The sequence below is a fragment of the Neovison vison genome, chromosome 2, assembly GCF_020171115.1.
Source record: "Neovison vison isolate M4711 chromosome 2, ASM_NN_V1, whole genome shotgun sequence".
Classification (NCBI taxonomy): Eukaryota; Metazoa; Chordata; class Mammalia; order Carnivora; family Mustelidae; genus Neogale; species Neogale vison.
The window spans coordinates 27,996,220-28,013,797 of NC_058092.1; the positions used below are offsets into that span (position 1 = coordinate 27,996,220).

Consider the following 17,578-nt stretch of genomic DNA (forward strand, 5'->3'; position numbering starts at 1 on the left):
TCTTCTTCCCCAACCTAGTTTTTCTGCCTCCTCTCCCACCACGTTCCAGGATGAGGCCCCGCAAGAGGTACTGGGATCATTCAGCCTCCTGTGGGGCAGCCTTGTAACCCTCGTGATGAAGGTCGCTGATTTTGGAATGGAACAGCCCTGGGCTGATTGAAGCTCAGCTGTTTACTCACTGTGATCTTGTGGGCAAACCACCCCACCTTTGTGGGCCATGGTGTACTCATTCACCAAAGTGGAATGGTATCTACTCTTTAGGTTGCTGGAGTATTAACTGAGGCAGCTGTGTGCAAGGGCTCTGCTTGCAATATAGGAGGCATTCAGTAAGTATTTGATGTGATAATATTTGTGAAATGAGGGGTGTAAAGACAACTACAAATTAAAAGCAGGAAAAATAAATTTTTAATGAAATAAAAATAACACTTTAATTCTCCCTTGGTGCAAAAAAGGAAAAAGCTCTCCTCCCCCTTATTTTTCGTAAGCACTGACTTTTGAAGAGTTGTAATTGTGAATTCTTTCTCTATCCTTTTGAGACCATGTACATCTTTCCAAAAACTGAATAAGCCTCTTGCCAATTTTACAGCGCAGGAATGTTCTTCTCAGGGATCTAGGCATCATCTCTTGAAATGCAATCGTTAAGGAAGACAGTGCCTCTGTCTCCCGGTTTCTGCCGGGCTCCAAGTTGCCAACCTGCCTCTTCTCATAAAGATACAAGAAATTTTGTTTTCTCTGGGGTAAAGGCAATTAGCAAACATGGGTGGCTACCGCATTTACCAGGTGAATTTAGGATGAACTCTGTGTGACAGATGGTGCCATGCATCTGTATCCACTTGGCTATATACAAGGGTAAGATTTCTTTCTGTCTTTTCAAGCTCTTTATAGGATTGCTGGTGATGCAGATCACGTTCTGGTTTAACGTTCATTCAGTATTAAAACTGATTTTGTCCTCTTTTACCCTCATGGAGTGGTTTTGTAGGTTGGCAGGAGATTTTGTGGTTTTTATTATTTTATTTTTTAAGCAATCTCTATACCCAACATGGGACATGAGCTCACAACCCTGAGACTGAGAGTAGCCCGCTCCATCCACTGAGCCGGCCAGGCGCCTCCGCAGATTTTGTTTTTAATTATAGCTACTCCAACAGGGCTTAGTCTTTTCTGAGATCTATTACCCATGTCCCACAGCCCTTTGGGACTCCCTTCAACCCTGGCCACTGTGCCCTAATGTCTTCAAGTCTCTACCACTAGAATGGGAGCCCTTCGTGGGTGGACTGAACCAAATCATTTTTGAGTCCCTGCTTCTAGCTCAGGGCCTCCATGCTAGTAAGTGCTGGTGGAATGAATGAGCGAAGGAAGGAGTACACAAATGAATACTTCTGATAAGTACCCCCATCACTGCTAGGCCCTTAAAAGAAAAGGAACAGAGGCACAGGCACACTCGAGAGTTTCTCAGAATCAAACCAAACCAAACCATGAACCAGTTTAAGAGACTGAAATTATAGGAAATAAGCACAAGAGGTTAGTGGGCAGGGTTGGACAAAACATTCCCTGGCCACTAAAGTGAGAGGCCCAGTGGGGTCTGGGGAGATAGAGGAAGGGTGCTGAGGACCAGAGACAGAGAGATCCTGGTAGCCTTTCTGCCCTTCTGGAGCTACGTGGTTTTTTTCATGATGGACTTACTGACACTCTCCTCTCCTCTGGACGGTCCAGGCCTTTCAAGAGGCAGGCCCAGGTGGGGGCCCCAGGGAACGCTAGACGCCCCCCAGCCCCTCTACCCCATGGACCTGGAGCCCTTGCAGGAGGGGGAAGTCAAGCAGTGGGCCAAAGACACAGTCATCCTCCTGGTTGGGGACGAGGGGCTCTGGGGTACCCAGGGGGGTGGTCTGGAACCAGAGGTTCTCATAAAACTTGGGGCTGGGACTAAGGCTCCCTAAGAGGGGCTGAGTAGAGTCACAGCGGAGGTAATGCCCTGGACCTGGGCCTGTGGGGCTGCCCAGCACCTTCCCGTAAAGGACCTGGTCACTGGTGATAGACGGGGGCCGGGGCTGGTTGGAAGGTGCTCTTGGGTCCCCTTGGAGCACATAGGCCTGGACCAGGGTGGGGAGGCCACAGGTCCCTGAGCTGTCATTGGACTCCCTGGGCCCTGGCTTCTTTTCTTCTTCTTCTAGCACCGTGATCTTGGTGATGGGTGTCATGCCGGGGTCCCGAAGGCTGGGCAGCTGGAAGGTCTCCTGGACACAAGGACATGGGGTGAGGGCATGAATTGTCTCAGGTGTTCATCCCAACCGCCACCCCTTCCTTTGCTGGGACATCTGTGGAACTATTCCTTCTGCTGGAGCCCAAAGGATGACACTTGTAGAACTGCTCATACTTTCCTGACACATGCTGTGTGCTTCAGACTTAGCTTGGTGAATGTCCCCAGCGATTTTGGGTGACATACATCTCATCTCACAGTGACATGGCCCAGGCTTTGTAATGGGTGGAGCTGGGATTCTAACTCAGATCTGCTTTCCTCCAGAGGGAGGGGACCTTGCTGGGAAGGGATGGGAAGGCCTGAGTCCTCACCCTCGGAGGAGTATCTTTCACTTTGAGCCTGGACCAACACCAGCACCCCCCCCCACCCCATTTCCCTCTCCTTCTGGGGTTCTCACCTCCACCATGATGGTCGGCACCCAGGAGCCCAGGCTGCTGTGGGCCGGGTCTGGGACACTTGGCCAGAGGGGATTCTTCCTGCTGCAGAAGAGGGCAGGTGAGGGCTGGGTCAGGCATGCCCTCGCATCTTTCCCTTCTTTTTCCAACCCCTTTCCCAGCAGCTGAAGGCCCCTTGGGCAGAGAAGAGTTGGTGCAGGGTGTAATCCAGACATGGGCCCTGAGGCCTGTGAAGGCCTTCGAAGAGGGGCTTGGACTGGCCCACTCCCGCCTGAAGTTCCCTGTGGGCAGGGGTAGCTTGGTGTCAGGTCTCTTGAAAGGACTCACCTGGGTCTGCAGCAGAACCGGGCGGCCCCACAGAGGCAGATGAACAAGAGGAGGAAGCCAAACAGGCCCAGGAGGACATGCAGCTCAGACTCCTCTGGGGTGAGGGGAAAGCCAGAGGTGGTTAGAGTGCATGTGAGTAAGGCTGGGCCTCTTCCCTCTGACTGAGCTCTGAAGGCAGGATTGGGCCTCCTCCCTCAGTCTGAGCCTCCTGGGCAGGGCTGGGTCTCTTCCCTCAGATGAGTGGATCCAGGCAAGTTCTCAAAATGAAAGCTCTATTGGATGAGGAACCTTCCCAATAGCCTTGTCTAGCGGGCCCCCTTCTCCCCTTACCTAGGGCCAATGTCATCAGGGTAAGGCTTGTACTGTTGGCGGCCCCGGCCTTGTTGGTAGCCATGAGGTGGACATGGTACAAGCTGGCAGGCTCCAAGCCGTGGAGGACCAAGCCATGGGAGGAGGCATTCAGGACAGTGGCTGGGAGTAGAAGAGAATGGTCAGCCTGGGCCCAGATGCTGAGACTCCCTCCAAGGCTGCCTAGTGCACCTCCCCGCCCCCCAGGCCTCCTGGGGCTGTGGGGTGCTAAGGATAGACTCACAGAAGGACTGGTCTTGAGCATTGGTCCAGAAGATGGTGTAGTGGGTAAGGGGGCTCTTCCCCAGCTCGGGGGCCTGGGGCACCCACTCCAGCTGGGCCCAGGTCTTGCCAATGTGCTTTAGATGCAGCTCTGGGGCGCGGGAGGGGGCTGCCGGAAGAGAGAGGTGCAGGGGCTGACAGGAAGCAGGGCAGAGTGGAGAGCCCAGCGGGACATCTTGGGGCTCCCCAGACCCCAGAACTGAGACACACTGTGGTGGGGAGTAGAAAAGGAGAGTCCAAGGGGACTTGTGCCTTAAGCCTCATGTTGCCACGACCTTTGACTGAATTCCATCCACTGCTAATAAGTGGCTGATTCCAGATTGCTAATAAGTGGCTGATTCCAGATTTGAACTTGATTCTCTTTGACTCCAAAGCCTTGCCAATTGCTTTCTGCCAGGCTTGACTTTGCTGGGCTCCTTATCTGATTTCTACCGCTCGCTCTCTGACTTTATTCCAGGCCCTCTGTCTAACTTCTGCCACACATGACGCTTGATTTCTGTCAGAGCAATGGGTCGATTTTTGCCAGACTTGCTTCCCAAATTCTGCTGAACCCACTCCCTAATTTCTGTCGCTCCACCACCTGACTTCTGTCCCGTTGCAGGTGTCCAGTGTAAGACAGGGGTCATCTTGGGGTTGGAAAAGAGCCTCTTCTGGGCCAGAGGTGGGGGAGGAAGGAAATGTTCCCTCGTTGTCCTGATTGCTGGGGCCTCAGACAGGCACTGAGAGGAGAGGATTCTGGGAGGGACCAGGTGGCCGACGTACCCATCTCTTGGGAGTAGGCATAGATGTGTTGGGAGGGTCCCACGGTGTCTTGGTAGAGAGCGGTCACAGTGATCTCGTAGAGCTGAAAGGGCCTGATGTTCTCTGTAGAGAGAAGATGGGGCAGGCCCCCTGGTGAGGGAAGCTAACCTCAGCGCTTCAGCTGGGGACAACCCAGGCCTCATGCTGCAGAGCTATCCTCTTCTACCTCTTCTTCAGATCATTTGATGGGGTGAGAGCAGAAAAGTGGGAAAGCTAGGAAGGGGTGGTGTCAGGACTGTGAAAAGAGAGGGTCCAGTTAGACTGGGAGAACGTCCTGATTCTGGGGATAAGAGATGACAGGAAAGAGTCTAGAAAGACTGGGGAGTCCGCTTCTCAGTGGTTCAGGCCACCCCTTGCTAACTGTCAGACTAGCACTGCCTCCCTGCTTCCCAGGTGCGCCCCCCCCCCAGTCCCGCCTCCCCCTGCACCTCACCCTGCAGCAGCGTCCCAGAAATGCTTCCGTTATGCTCCATCTTCCAGCTCTTACTGCTGCCGCTGGGGCTGGGGGGACCCAGGCCCCACTCAATCACATAACCCCGAGGCTGAGGGCTGGGCCACTCCCAGCCCACCCAGAGGCTGTGGGGATCTCGAGCCTCGATGTGGAGTCTGGCCAGGGGCGGGCCTGGAGACAGAGTAGGAGTTGAGAGAACAAAGCATGAAAAATGCAGGTCCCAGAGCCAGGAGCTTGGGTTCTGGTCCTGGCTTTGTTACTTACAGACTGGCTGACCGAGGGTCCCTCAAGCTCAGGACCTCACTTAGCTCATCTGCAAGGGCTCTGTGCAGATCCCAAGAGCTGCCGCATAGGATGAGCCTAGCACAGTGCCCCGTGCAGAGGAGGGCCTGACCGTGATCAAGGCTAACACTGTGTAGTTCACAGTATATGTCGCTAGGGTCTTTGGTCCATGTTAATTTCCTGAGCCCCCGAGAGTCCTGTGAGGGAGCTGCCGCCCTGGCCCCATTTGATCAAGGAGACAGTTGAGACAGGTTCAGGAACTTGTCTAAGGTCACACGGCTAATGAGATGGAATAGTCCCTCTTGTTATCGCCAGTCTCACCCGGTGAGGACCCATGTGCGGGGGATCCTGGGGGTGGTGGTGTTGGCTGACCCTCGAGAATGAGCAATTAACTCGGGGACCGTGTTCCAGCTGGAAAAGTGTAGGGCTTTCTTCCCATCTTCCTTGGCAGCATGGGCTCCGTGTGTGTGCACACGGGAGTGTGAGTCTGTAAGCATCCGCGTGTGTGAGTGTGGAGTGAATGTGTGTGCGGTGCGTGCGTGTGTGTGTGTGTGTAACCACCAGCAGCCCAGCTTGGTTCTGGCTCGTGATGACAAGAGTGGCGAACACACACTGAGCAGTAACTTGGTGTCAGGCACACATCTGAACGCCTGTAGCCTTGTAACGACGCTTTAAGGTCGACACTGTATCGTCCCCCTTTGCTAGGTGAGTAAACAGAGGCCAGGGAGCTGGGGTCCCTTGCCCCGGTCACGCTGTTAGCTAGTGACAGGACTAGATGTGAACCCAGGCAGTCTGGCTTCCGAATTGATATGCTTAACCACCATGCTCTACCAGCTGCCAGCCGCCTTACCTGTGCTCTCCAGGAAGACCACTGGGCTGGGATGAGAGGTCCCGGCTGTGTTATAGGCCACAAGGACCACTGCCTGGACTTCCGAGGGCAAGTGGAAGGTGCAGCTTAGCTCCGTGGTGTTGCAGAGTGGGGGGACTGCCTCAGTCTGGTTCGGAGCTCTCACCAGGTAGCCTTGGATCTGCCCGCTGTATTTGTCCAAGGGCATTGGCTGCAACGGGCACAGGAAGAAGATAAGGGGGCTGCACAGCTCATCTTGAGTCGGGGGGAGGCTTCTAGATGGGGTGGATGGATCTTAGGAACTGAGCCCCACAGGCCGGGAGCCAGCCTTCTTCCCTCCCTTCCTTCTACCCCTGTTCACCCTATGCCAGGTCCTTGGAGGGAGAAAAGGAAGAAGCACGTTGGCACTGAACTATTCCCTGAACCAACCCTTTGCCACAGGTGAGTCCTACATTCTAGTCTCTCCAGAAGGGCACTACCCAGCTTCCTAGGCACACACAAATCACATACAAATGCATCCAAGGCTCCTGGACAGGTTGGAGTCCAGGGCCCCAGCCCACAGGGATGTGTCTGGGTTGGAAGAAGTCTCAGGGGTGGAGGGATGTCAGGATGGGTCACCTTCCAGAACAGCTGCACGGCCACCGTCCTGGGGTCCAATGGCCTCTGCCGCCACCATGTGTCCAGTCTGACGATGGGGGCTGTGGAAAGAGCCGGAGGGTCAGGGAGGGCCCTCGGGGCTGGACTTGGCCCTGATACCTGCCCCTGGCTCCTCTCCACCCACTGCTTACCCCGTTGCGCAGTGGTCAGCGTCAGGCTAGGGCTCCAGTCGCTCCATTGGCCAGGCAGGGGCCAGCGGGTGCAGCGCATCTGCAGGACGTAGGCTGTGGATGGGAGGAGCCCGCAGAGCTCATACTGGAGGGTCTGGGAGAGCAGGGGGCCCACCTGGTGGGGTGGCCATGGCTCTGAGCCTGGATCCTGTGCCGTTCAGGGCCAGCTCAGCCGCCCTCCCCTCAGCCAGCCCCAGGCCCTCCAGGCTGCCCTTCACCTCACCAGGACCCAGCTGTCTTCTCCAAGCTGTGGCTGGTGGCGCAGCTCACATTTCTGTTCTATGTACAGGCTCGGCTTCCATGGCTCCCAGCTTAACAGAAGGCAGTCTGGCTGGGGTGGGGCCACCTCAGGGCTGGGGGCCAGGGCCCACAGTGTCGGGGGTTCCAACTTAACTGCAAGGAGAGGGGATTGTCAGAAACATTCCCTGCCCCATCCTGTAGGGGATCTCCTGTACTCCTGCTTTTCTCTTGGCCTGTTATTCCATTTTCGGCTCTGGGTCTCCATCCCTGGGGTCTCTGTCAGTCTGTCTTTCTTTTCTCTGTCTCTCTGAGTCTCTTCATCTCCATGCCATCACAATTTCTGCAGGTCTGAGTCTGTATATGTGTCTGTCTCCCCCTAGGTCTCTGTTTCATCCTCTTGCCCCAGGGCCTTTGTACTTGTTCCCTCTGCCTGGAGATTTTCCCCTTCAGACATCCAGTGGCCTGCTCTCTCATTTCCTTCAAGGATCTTCTCAGATGTCACCTTCTCAGTGAGGCTGCCCCTGGCTATCTAACTGGGAGAGCAGTTGTCCCCCACCCCCAGCTTTCCCTACCCCTTTCCCTGTTTTAACTTCCCTGTCACCCTTCTTGTCACCTGACATTCCATTTTATTTAGTTTGTCCCCTAGGATGTCATGTTCCAAGGGCAGGAGCTTCAATATTTCATTCAGTGCCCTATCTCCAGCACCAAGAGCAATGCCTAGTAATCTGTGGGCAACTCAAGAAACTTGCTGAAAGAATTATAGAACGTGTCTCCTTGCCTCTGTCCTTCTGCGTCTCCATAGCTCCGTCCCCACCTGCATTCCATTTTGTTCCTGTCTCTTGCCTGCCTCTATCTCTAGGTCTCCCAGTGTCTCCTGGTCTGTGTCTGGGTCTGTGATTTCCTCTCTGTGCCTCTCTGGGTTGGCCCATCGTTATTTATTTATTTTTAAAAAGATTTTATCCATTTATTTTACAGAGATCACAAGTAGTCAGAGAGGCAGGCAGAGAGAGAGAGAGAGGGGGAAGCAGGCTCCCCGCCGAGCAGAGAGCCCGACTTGGGGCTCAATCCCAGGACCCTGAGATCACGACCCGAGCTGAAGGCAGAGGCTCAACCACTGAGCCACCCAGGTGCCCCTCTGGGTTGGCTCATCGTGGGGGCGTCTCCCCTCCGCCAGACCCAGCGTCACCTACCGACATCCATGGGAACGAGGCACAGCTGTGGGGACTTGCTGGTTCCTAAGGCGTTCTTGGCCTCCACCCAGATGCCCATGTTCTGGTACAACAGGAGGTCTCTTCGTGGGATGGAGCAGTGGTTCTGCCCATCGTTAGGCAAGCAGTTGAGGATAGAGTCCTCTTGTGTCTGACAGTTTCCCCGGCTCCTGCCAAGAGGCCAGGCTTGGGTGTCTAGCAGAAAAAGGAAGCGAGGCTCCCTGCTCCCTCCTATGTTTGCTTCTGGCTCCCCCATCCCGCAGTCCCTCCCATGCCCCACCCTAGGACGCAGAAGAACGGAGCTAGCATAGAGACCCTTACTTACTTGAAGCTCTTGAGGGTGAAGTGGGTGGACAGGTGGGTGTCGGGTCCTGGCTCCCACTGACAGATGAGGCTGTTGGTTGTGAGGTTCATGAGGCAGGACAGGTCATGGGGAGCGGCAGGAGGGTCTGCACATAGGGCAGGGAGAGTCAGGGCTTTGGGTAGGACCATTCAGAAAGCTGCGATTTTGAACCAGTCAGCTTTGTTTTCTTGGTCTGGGTTGTTCCCTCTGGAGTCACCCTGTCTTGTTGCTCGTCTCCCTATCAAGTGACCCAGGAGGGGCAGCCCCGGGGAAAGTGAAATGCAGACCCGGACAGGGGCAGGTGCCACAGAGCCTCCCACCTCCTCGGCTCTGCCCCCTTGGACAGGGATGGTGCAGACCTGGCTTTTCATCCTGGTTTTGCCATTTGTTAGCTGTTGCGATCTGGAAGTCACTTAACTGCCCCGTGCCTCAGTTTCTTCATCTGTGAAATGGGAGTGATGGCAATATGCATACCCCTCGGGGTTTGGGGGACTGAATGACTATTTACACAGTGCTCAGGGCCATGCCTGGCATGTGGTAGGTACTATGTAAGTGTTAGATATACTATTAGTGACTGTATTTTTTTTTAAGATTTTATGTATTTATTTGTCAGAGAGAGAACAGGAGGCAGAGGAAAAGCAGACTCCCACTGAGCAGGGAGCCAGACATGGGACTCGATCCCAGGACTCTGAGATCATGACCTGAGCCAAAGGCAGACGCTTAACTGACTGAGCCACCCAGGTGCCCATACTATGAGTGACTCTTAAGAAAGAAACTGGTCAGAGCGGCTGCGTGGCTTACTCGTTAGCCGTCTGCCCTTGGCTCAGGTCATGATCTCAGGGTCCTGAGATTGAGCCCTGCATTGGGCTCCTTGCTGGGCGGGAAGCCTGCTTCTTCCTCTCCTACTCCCCCTGCTTGTGTTCCCTCTCTCGCTGTCTGTCAAATAAATAAATAAATAAAATCTTTTCAAAAAAAGAAAAAGAAAAAAAAAACTGGTCTTAGTGGTTTTCTTATGCATTGGCTTGGCAGAAAGTCCTCACTTCTCGGTTTGAGTAGGAGGCTGAGACTGCCATGGGGAGAAACTAGGAGCAGGCTGAGCTGGTCAGGTGTCCTCTCTGGGCACACTGTCCAGTGGCTGAGTGTCTGGGCTTACTTGCCAGCCACTGGGAGTAGTGGTGCCCTCTGACTTTGGAGCCGTACTGCCTGATAGAAATCTCAGCTCTATCCTTAGTTTGTGACCTTCACCAAATCACATATACACCCTGAGCCTCAGTTTCCTCATCTACAAAATGGGCCTGGGGGCCGGGCGGGTGGGTGGCCTCGGGCACTTACAGCCTGCCTGCACCTCAGCCTGGTCCAGGATCTGCAGGCTGGTGCCCCAGCGCACGCAGCAGGAGAGAAGGACCCGGGGGCTGCTGAGGCGGGGCACCGTGATGGTGGATTCCTGCCTTCCATCTGCCAGACGTTGCTGCCTCTTTCCAGGTTGAAGCTCTGTTCCCAGTTTCCACAGAATCTGTGACTCGGGGTCCAGGTGGCTGCAGTTCGGGCTGATGACGCAGGAGGCTGTGATGGGATCCCCCAGGTGGACAGTGGGGGTGGGGATGCTGATGCGCCCACATTCCTCTAGGCCTGGGGGAGGGGAGAATGGGCCATGAGTCACTCCTCTGCCATTCAGAGCTAAGTTATAAACCTAGGCCTTTGTATTCCTAGACTCAAGGTCCTTACCTCCTTGCCTCACCCCCTGAGATACAGGGGCTGGAATGGGGTGAATGCCTGTGGGGATGGAGAGGGGCTTTCCGGGGTGAGAGAGAGCTAGGATGTGTCAGGGTCTATCAGCTGGCTTTTTGAGAAAACCAGATACTGATTGGTAATCTGGGCTGCTTTCTCTGGTGTAAATATTCCCACCAAGATTGCTTTTCAAGCTACCAGTGCGACATCACTGAATGTGAACTTGGGGAGGAAATGTGCACACTTAGGTCTCATAAGCCAGCACTAGCACACCGCCAAGCAGACACCAGGCCCCTCTGCAGCACCCTCCCCAGAGGTGGTGAAAGCATTGGTTGGAATGATAAGAACCCCACGGCCACAGCTCTCAGAATTCAAATCTTGATTGTGTTACCCCATCTGGACCACAGCCCTCCAACACTTCAGTGGTGTGGTGGGAAAGATCACGGCTGGGTTTAGAGCCTGGCTGTATTGCTTATTAATTACATGACCCTGGCAGGTTACTGAGGCTTTCCATGCCTTGATTTTTCTCATCTGTACAATGGGGATGAAAAATAGTTTCCACCCATGTTGCTCACCTGATTAACATTGAGCATCTTGGGGGAACCAGACCAGACCTGGATCAACCAGACCAGGTCAGGTGCCCTGAACTTTCACAAAGCTCTTATTCTCCTTCATAATTATGGAGTCATGTGATTCATTGCTTGCCTGTCTCCCCAGTTAGACTAGAGGTTCTGTGAGGCCAGAGACCTTGGCTGTTGGTCTTATTACTATATTCCCAGAGCTTAGCACAGAGTAGGCCCTTGGTGAATATTTATTGTATAAACAAATAAAGATCCGCTGTACTTTGCCCACCGTGCCTTCTTTCCTCTGTCATGTGTTCTGGGGTCTGTTTTGCTGAGGAGGATGCTGAAGTCCTAGGAATTTGCCCAGGATTACAGAGCAAGTTCATGACTTTCAGTATGGGGCTCCTATCACTTCACCAACTCAGAATTTCAGACTGGAAGGAATCTTGCAAAACTGTTTACTCCAGAACTCCACCTAACATTGCATCCTCTTTAGCAGGGCTAGGATAGCCCCCGTTTTGTATGGTCTGACAACTAAGAATGGGTTTTCCATTTTTCCATTTTTAAATCCATTAAAAATGGGTTTTCCATTTTCCATTTCCAAATTTTAAAATTTCCACTTTTCTTCCATTTTAAAGGGTAAAAACAAAGCAGAAAACAGATAAGAACATGCAGCAGACACTATATGCGGCCAGCAAAGCCTAAATATGACTTTCAGACAATGTTTGCTGACCTTTGCTATGCACCATCCCTGTCAATCCTGGCCTCAGCTTGCATACCCCCACAGATGGGAAGCTCTCCACCTCTCAAGACAGTTTCCCTAGTTTAGAGAGCTCTGCCTGGGTTTCCTTATTCTGGGAATAAGCCTCCTTGTGCCTTCCACTCCTATTCCTTTGCTGCCCGTGAAGGCTGGAGAGGACCCAGAGTTTCCTTCTGACAAACTTGGCAGAGATTTGTGGACAAGACCTGGGTCCCCTGGCCTTTTCCAGGCTGACCAGCTCAGACTTTCTTGCCATTCCGCATGGGTGGAGGTTTGCCTATAGAGGTTCATGGGTGGAGGCCAGGCTACCCCACATTCTTGGCCCAGCCTTGATTGTCTGGGAACCCCAGGAGCAGTGTGGCCCGTGCAGGCCAATGAATTCCTCTTCTACCTGCTATACCTCTCTCCCTGTGACTCTCCTCTCCGGAGCCATTGCACCCGATCCCCAGCCATACTCACTTCTGGGGAGCAGCAGGACAATCAGGGCAGCCACGGTCATGCTCCAGGTTCCTAGCCCTGCCATAGCGCCAGTTTGGTGTTCACCTGGAGGCAGAGGGGGATGGGGAAGGTCATGGGCTCTGGAGTCAGAGCTGAGCTTAACCCTTGCTCTGCCACAGTGTGGCTTTGGCCAGGGGATTTGACCTCTCTGAGCCTCAGTTTCTTTGTCTGCAAAATGGAATAAACAACAGCCTATATTGCATAGGACTTTGGGAAGAAGACACAAAATGATGCAAGGCACATAGGTAATGACTTTGTAAGTGACAGCCACTGTTGTTATTATATTTGCCTTCCAGGAGAAAACAGGGACAGGAGCATCAAGGAACAGCATTCTTCCCCTTTCCCTTTTATCTTGGCCAGGCTTGCATGCAGGTAGTTTATTTTGGAAAGACCCCAGGAACAGACGGAGGGGTTGGGGAGAACAAAACAGGTAAGGAGGGAAAGCCAACACAAGGGTGCGTCATGGAATTGGGGTCATCTCTACGGGTGAGGGGGGCTCCATCCTACTGGGACCTTCCAAGGAGCTGTGTAGGCTATGCCTCAGGACCATCCACTCAAGAGACAATGTATCCCTTGAACAGGAGAGAGGATGGGAACATTTACCTACTGACTTCCATCTCTCATCGGTCAGAGGATGTTCTTTGGGCTATTGACTTTCTGGCCCATCCATGTTACACACGCATGAGTACAAGGCAGGTTCTCTTGGATGAGCCATGCCAGAAGGGTCAGAGACGCTCCCTGGCATGGATTAGCCGAGGCAAGGGGCTGTCAGTTTACACCTGTGGGAAGCTGGCCTCCATGGACGGTACAAGGGGTCCAACACATGCCCAGTTCTGGGCACAGACCTCTGGAGGTTTTCTGGGGCCAGGTGTTCCAGAAACTATGCAAAAGGTATTCTACCACTGGGGTGGGCTTCTAGCCTGACCTCCATCATGCTCCCTTAGGGGTCTTGGGACCAGGACCTGCTTCCCCAGCACCAGGTGGCACTCTTGGCAGCAGGCCAGTGGAAATCACTGACTAGCCTGCGTGTGTATCCAGGAATGCATTCGTGTAGGTGGTGTCCCAGCAGATCCCCTGTGCTCAGAGATGGGAAATCTCCCCCTTTTCTGCCCCTCTCAGACAGGAGTGTGAGTATAAGCTGCCCAGGATACCCAAGGCTGTTCCTTCTCACAGGGGCCTTACCCCAACCCCGGAGCTATTCATATACATTTCCATATCAGGATGCCAGAGGACTGCTAGCCCATAAGTCACTTTTTTTGCAAATCAGGAAAAAAGTGCCACTACCTCTAGACAGATGTAGCCTCACGCTAAGACCTGGCAACTGAAGAATAGGCTGGATTTCAGCTTCTACTTGGTCCTCAGCTGGGCAGCTTTGTGCAGTGAGAAACCCACACAACTGTTCAGAGCATCCCTGTCTACCAATCAGTGGTTGGCAACTTTCTTACCAGAGCATGGCAGTTTGATTAACCCCCATGCACACTTGTTGGGGGGAAGATTTAGCCTTGTAGGCCTAGTCTTTGGGATGCTGGTTTCCATTTCCATGTGCTTTTGATCATGTCGCAGCCCTGCTACCCTTGCAGGGGTCAGCATCACGCCTAGTGTGTGCCCAGCAAGGTACTACTTCATCCCTCTCCTCTGGCTCCTGTCCAGAATGGGCAACCAAACCTCACGCTCAGAGGCCCCAGCCTCCTCCCCTGGGCTGCCGAGTGTTGGCATGTTGGCTTTGGTCCCTGGTCCCCTGAAGCAGCCCGGGGTGCCCTCCACCCCCATTGAGTGTGATCGGGGATCTGTTGGAGCATGGTCTCACTCTCTGGGGGCCAGTACGTGGAGAACGTGGGAGCCCAGCTCTGAGCCAGACCACTTGCTCTAAACCCCAGCTCTGGGACTTACCGGCTTCGTGACTATGGAGAAGTTACTTCACCTTTCTGAACCTTGGTTTCCCCATCTGTAAATGAGGGGGAACATTAGCACGCACTTCTCAGGATTGTAGTGAGGAGGCACCGAGATGGGCTGGGAAGAAAGCGCACTCAGTGACCGTAATTTGTTTTCACGCGACGTGAAGTGGGACACCGTGTCGTGAAGTGGGACACCGTGTCGTGGAATCCAGCATGGGGCCTCTTCTCCCCCTCGCAGGCCGTGTGGTCACAGCCTCTTAGGACTGCCGCCTGGCTTTCATCCGTGTCACGCAGCATGGCTTCAAAGCCCCGTTTCTGGGTCCCCTACTTGCAGCACCCCCTCCCTGAGGGGCCCTCAGTCTCCCCTTGGCTTAGGCTTCGGTCCTCTCTGATCAGTCCCAGTGGAACCCTCTGCCTCCTTGAGGCACTGCCATCACCCACCTCTTCCTGCCCTCCTCTCCTTTCCCTGCACTCAGCCTTTTCCCCCTGCTCCCCCTGCCCCAGCTCGCACCCTCTCCGCCCTGTTGTATCTCCTCTCCTTAAGGGAGATTCTTCCAGTGGGAGGAGGAGGCTGGGACTGAACCGAGGGAGAGGCCCTCCCCGATGCCTTGCTGAGAAGGAGGGAGGCAGAGCTGCAGAAGGTGTAAGAATGTGAAACAGGCATGCAGGCAGTGAGGCCTGGGCAGGACAGGTGCAGAGAGACAGGGCCCGGGAGGACAAGGACGCTGACCCAGAGACCCAGGTGCTCAAGGCCAAGAAGCAAGAGGTCCCCGAGCGAGTTGAAGATTAGAGAGAGGGAAATGTGAGACAGGGAAAGGCAGAGAAAGACTTCGAGACACAGGGACAGACGGAGATCCAGAGCCCAGATAGTCCAGATAGGGGCTGGGGAGGCAAGACAGAAACAGGGGAGAGAGAGGGACAGGCTGAGACACAGGGTCTGAGACAGGAATGTGGAGAAGGATGGTGATCACGCCCTTCCCTGAGCACAGCTCTGTGTTCCTAGAGAGGTATTCAGAGGTTCGTGACTTCCCCAATGCCCCCCCCCCCCAAAAAAAGTGGGGGCAGCCCTGGCAAAAGAGACTCCGTGTGCGGGGGCTCCTGGTTCCCAAGGACCAACGCTAAAGACAGGAGCCCTGGTCCCAGGCCTGTGCATGGGCACTTGGCCGAGGTGGGGGGAGTGGACCCAGACTCAAGGGTCCTTTCCAGCCCAAGGTACAGCCCTCCCAGCGGATTCCCCTACTCACGCTGGAGCCTGCAGCGGGAACCCGCCCGGCCTCCCTGGTCTCCGCGCTCCTCTGGAGGGCAAGTTCCTGAAAACAGCCGCAGTCCGGCTCCTCTCCCCAGCCCTGTCGTTAATGGCTCAGTCTCTGACAGGCCCAGGGGCTGCCGATTGCAACACCTGCCCAGCCTCCTTCCCTCCCTTGTGCTGTCAGACAGTCACTGAAGCACAGGGCAGCCCCTTCCTCCCAGGAAGGAGCCTGGGAGGGAAGCCGGTGAGGCCAGGCAGCCTTCCTGCCTCGGGGGTCTCAAAGGGGCCGGAGAGTGTGGCAACCGCATCCCTCTCCCCTGCCTCCGGATTTCCTGACCTCAAAGCTTTGGGGCTGGCCGGGGCCCAGCCGTCAAGCCGCCTGGGTGCCATTCCTGCGCCCCTATCCCTGAGGGAGCATCAGTGGGAGACAGACCTTGGCTTGAAGGCTCGCTCTGCCCTAAGCCTCTTTTTGGCTCTAGCCTTGGGGCCCTAATCCTCACAGTACTCAAGAGACAGCCTCCAGGTTATGGGAAATTTTGGATCTGACTCCCTGTGGCCTTCTTGACTGCCTGTTTTCCACCATTGACTGGCAATGGGGAAATGGGGACTCTGGAAACAAGACGGGGGGACCTCAGGGAAGGCTCAGGGTCTTCATATGTGACCTTGAAATTGGTTTACTCACGATGATTCTGCTACCCTGAATATTTTTGGATTGGGTGTAGTGGGCTAAATTATGTGTCTTTCATTGTTTGTATCCATGATTTCCCTGGAACTGGTTATAAAGACTTATTGAAAAATTTATTTATTTGATAGAGAGAGAGAGAGAGAGCAAGCACAGGCAGGGGGAGTGGCAGAGGCAGAGGGAGAAGCAGCCTCCCCTCTGAGCAGGGAACCTGACATGGGGCACGATCCCAGGACTCCTGGATTAGGACCTGAGCCGAAGGCAGGTGCTTAACCAATTGAACCACCCAGGCGCCCTTCAGAACTGCTTATAAATAATTTTCTGTGCATTTTTCTGAAGAGGGTTCAGACTGTTCATAGTTCATTGGATTTATGGCCCTGTAAGGTTAGGTACCAACTGACCAGCAGAGCATCCATAACGTATAATCCTTTTTGGAAAAAGGGCTTCTGAGTCTTATGTGAGGGGCAGACATGGGCTGTAGGGGAGGGTCCAAAAGGAAATATCCACCTGTCTGTGGCAACCTCCCCAAGATGTCCTATAGGGCCCCGCCTGCTCAGCAAATCCTGTCAACTCTTCTTTCAAAATATAAGCAGAATTTTGGGGAGACAGGTGTTCCTGTTATAGTTCAACTTGCCTCTATGTTTCAATATTTTCATGATACAAAGTTGGAAAATATAACTACCACTTAAACCAATACTAGTCAGGATTAAACGACCCTAACCTCTTACTTAGATTGTTGCAATAATCTCCTACTTCCATTTATCCTGTCCCCCACCAATTTTCTATTGTACCTTCAGCAGCCGGTATGATACTGACCCAAAAAAAGTCAGTTCCTGTCAAGTCACTTTATGTCATCCTCTGTCCCAAGCCCCCAGTGGTTCTCATCTCACTCAGAGTCAAGTTCAAGGTCCTTTTGATGATCTACAAGGTCCCACTCAACATGGGGGGGGGGCACTCTCCTATTATTCTCTCCCTTGCTGCTCTGCTCCAGCTATGCTGTTTTTCTTGTTGTTTCTTAAATTTGCTAGGCTCCCTCCTGCCTCAGGGCCTTTGCACTTGCTGTTTCTCTTGCCTGGACCCCCCCCCCCCAATAATGACATGGGTCCACTCTCTCTCCTTCTTCAGGTCTTTGCTCAAACATCAACTTCTCATTGAGTCTTTCTTTGATTACCCTTTAAAAAGATTGCACCCCCTACTCCGTAGCCCTCTTTTTTCCCATATCCCTTTTCACCATCTGTCATTGGCTTTCCCCACCCCCCACCTCCCACTAGAATGGAAGTTCCACGAGGGCGAGGGTTTTAGTCTGTTTTGGTCAAAGCTTTCTCTCCACTGCCTACAACACTGCCTGTCACCTAGTGAGCCTCAGTGCACACTGGATGAATGAGTAAAGTGGAGAATGAATGACTCAATGGATGAATCTTCTCTGCACCTTGCCAGACCTGTCCTCAGTCCTTGTGGGCCTCATCTTGGTCAAGTATATCACCATCCCCACTTCCTCGTCACCCAACGGAGGGCCCAGGAGTCCTTCCTCACACCCCCTTCTCCACACTCCCATCTCCGGCCAGTCCCTAATGAAGGAGAATGGGCCTTTGGTTCAT

General features: G+C 53.8%; 1 protein-coding gene across 2 annotated transcripts; it reads right to left on the bottom strand.

Moving 5' to 3' along the window:
* Window positions 1-371: 371 nt before the first annotated feature.
* CSF3R (colony stimulating factor 3 receptor) lies at window positions 372-15,400 on the bottom strand. Of its 2 annotated transcripts, none has more exons than XM_044236368.1 (17): window positions 15,294-15,400; window positions 14,045-14,099; window positions 12,116-12,199; window positions 9,938-10,234; window positions 8,588-8,711; window positions 8,245-8,432; window positions 7,038-7,207; window positions 6,776-6,929; window positions 6,606-6,685; window positions 5,991-6,198; window positions 4,841-5,029; window positions 4,369-4,470; window positions 3,569-3,715; window positions 3,307-3,447; window positions 2,977-3,070; window positions 2,652-2,730; window positions 372-2,231 (listed from the first exon to the last, which is right to left on the bottom strand). In XM_044236368.1, exons 3-17 carry the CDS (start codon window positions 12,177-12,179, stop codon window positions 1,752-1,754), a joined length of 2,517 nt encoding a protein of 838 aa, XP_044092303.1. In that variant the 5' UTR covers window positions 12,180-12,199; window positions 14,045-14,099; window positions 15,294-15,400; the 3' UTR covers window positions 372-1,751. The 2 variants fall into 2 exon arrangements, with proteins under 2 accessions (XP_044092303.1, XP_044092302.1); XM_044236367.1 differs by having other exon boundaries at window positions 2,652-2,733.
* Between the last annotated feature and the right edge of the window lie 2,178 nt (window positions 15,401-17,578).

Excerpts from the sequence above, each read along its gene's own strand:
- CSF3R (XM_044236367.1), bottom strand. The coding sequence starts at position 12,179 with ATGGCAGGGCTAGGAACCTGGAGCATGACCGTGGCTGCCCTGATTGTC. Across the intron at positions 6,930-7,037 it reads GAGAAGACAGCTGGGTCCTG|GTGGGCCCCCTGCTCTCCCA; the intron begins GTGAGGTGAAGG and ends CCACCCCACCAG. Across the intron at positions 5,030-5,990 it reads GGTCTTCCTGGAGAGCACAG|GCCCGCCCCTGGCCAGACTC; the intron begins GTAAGGCGGCTG and ends CTCTGTCTCCAG.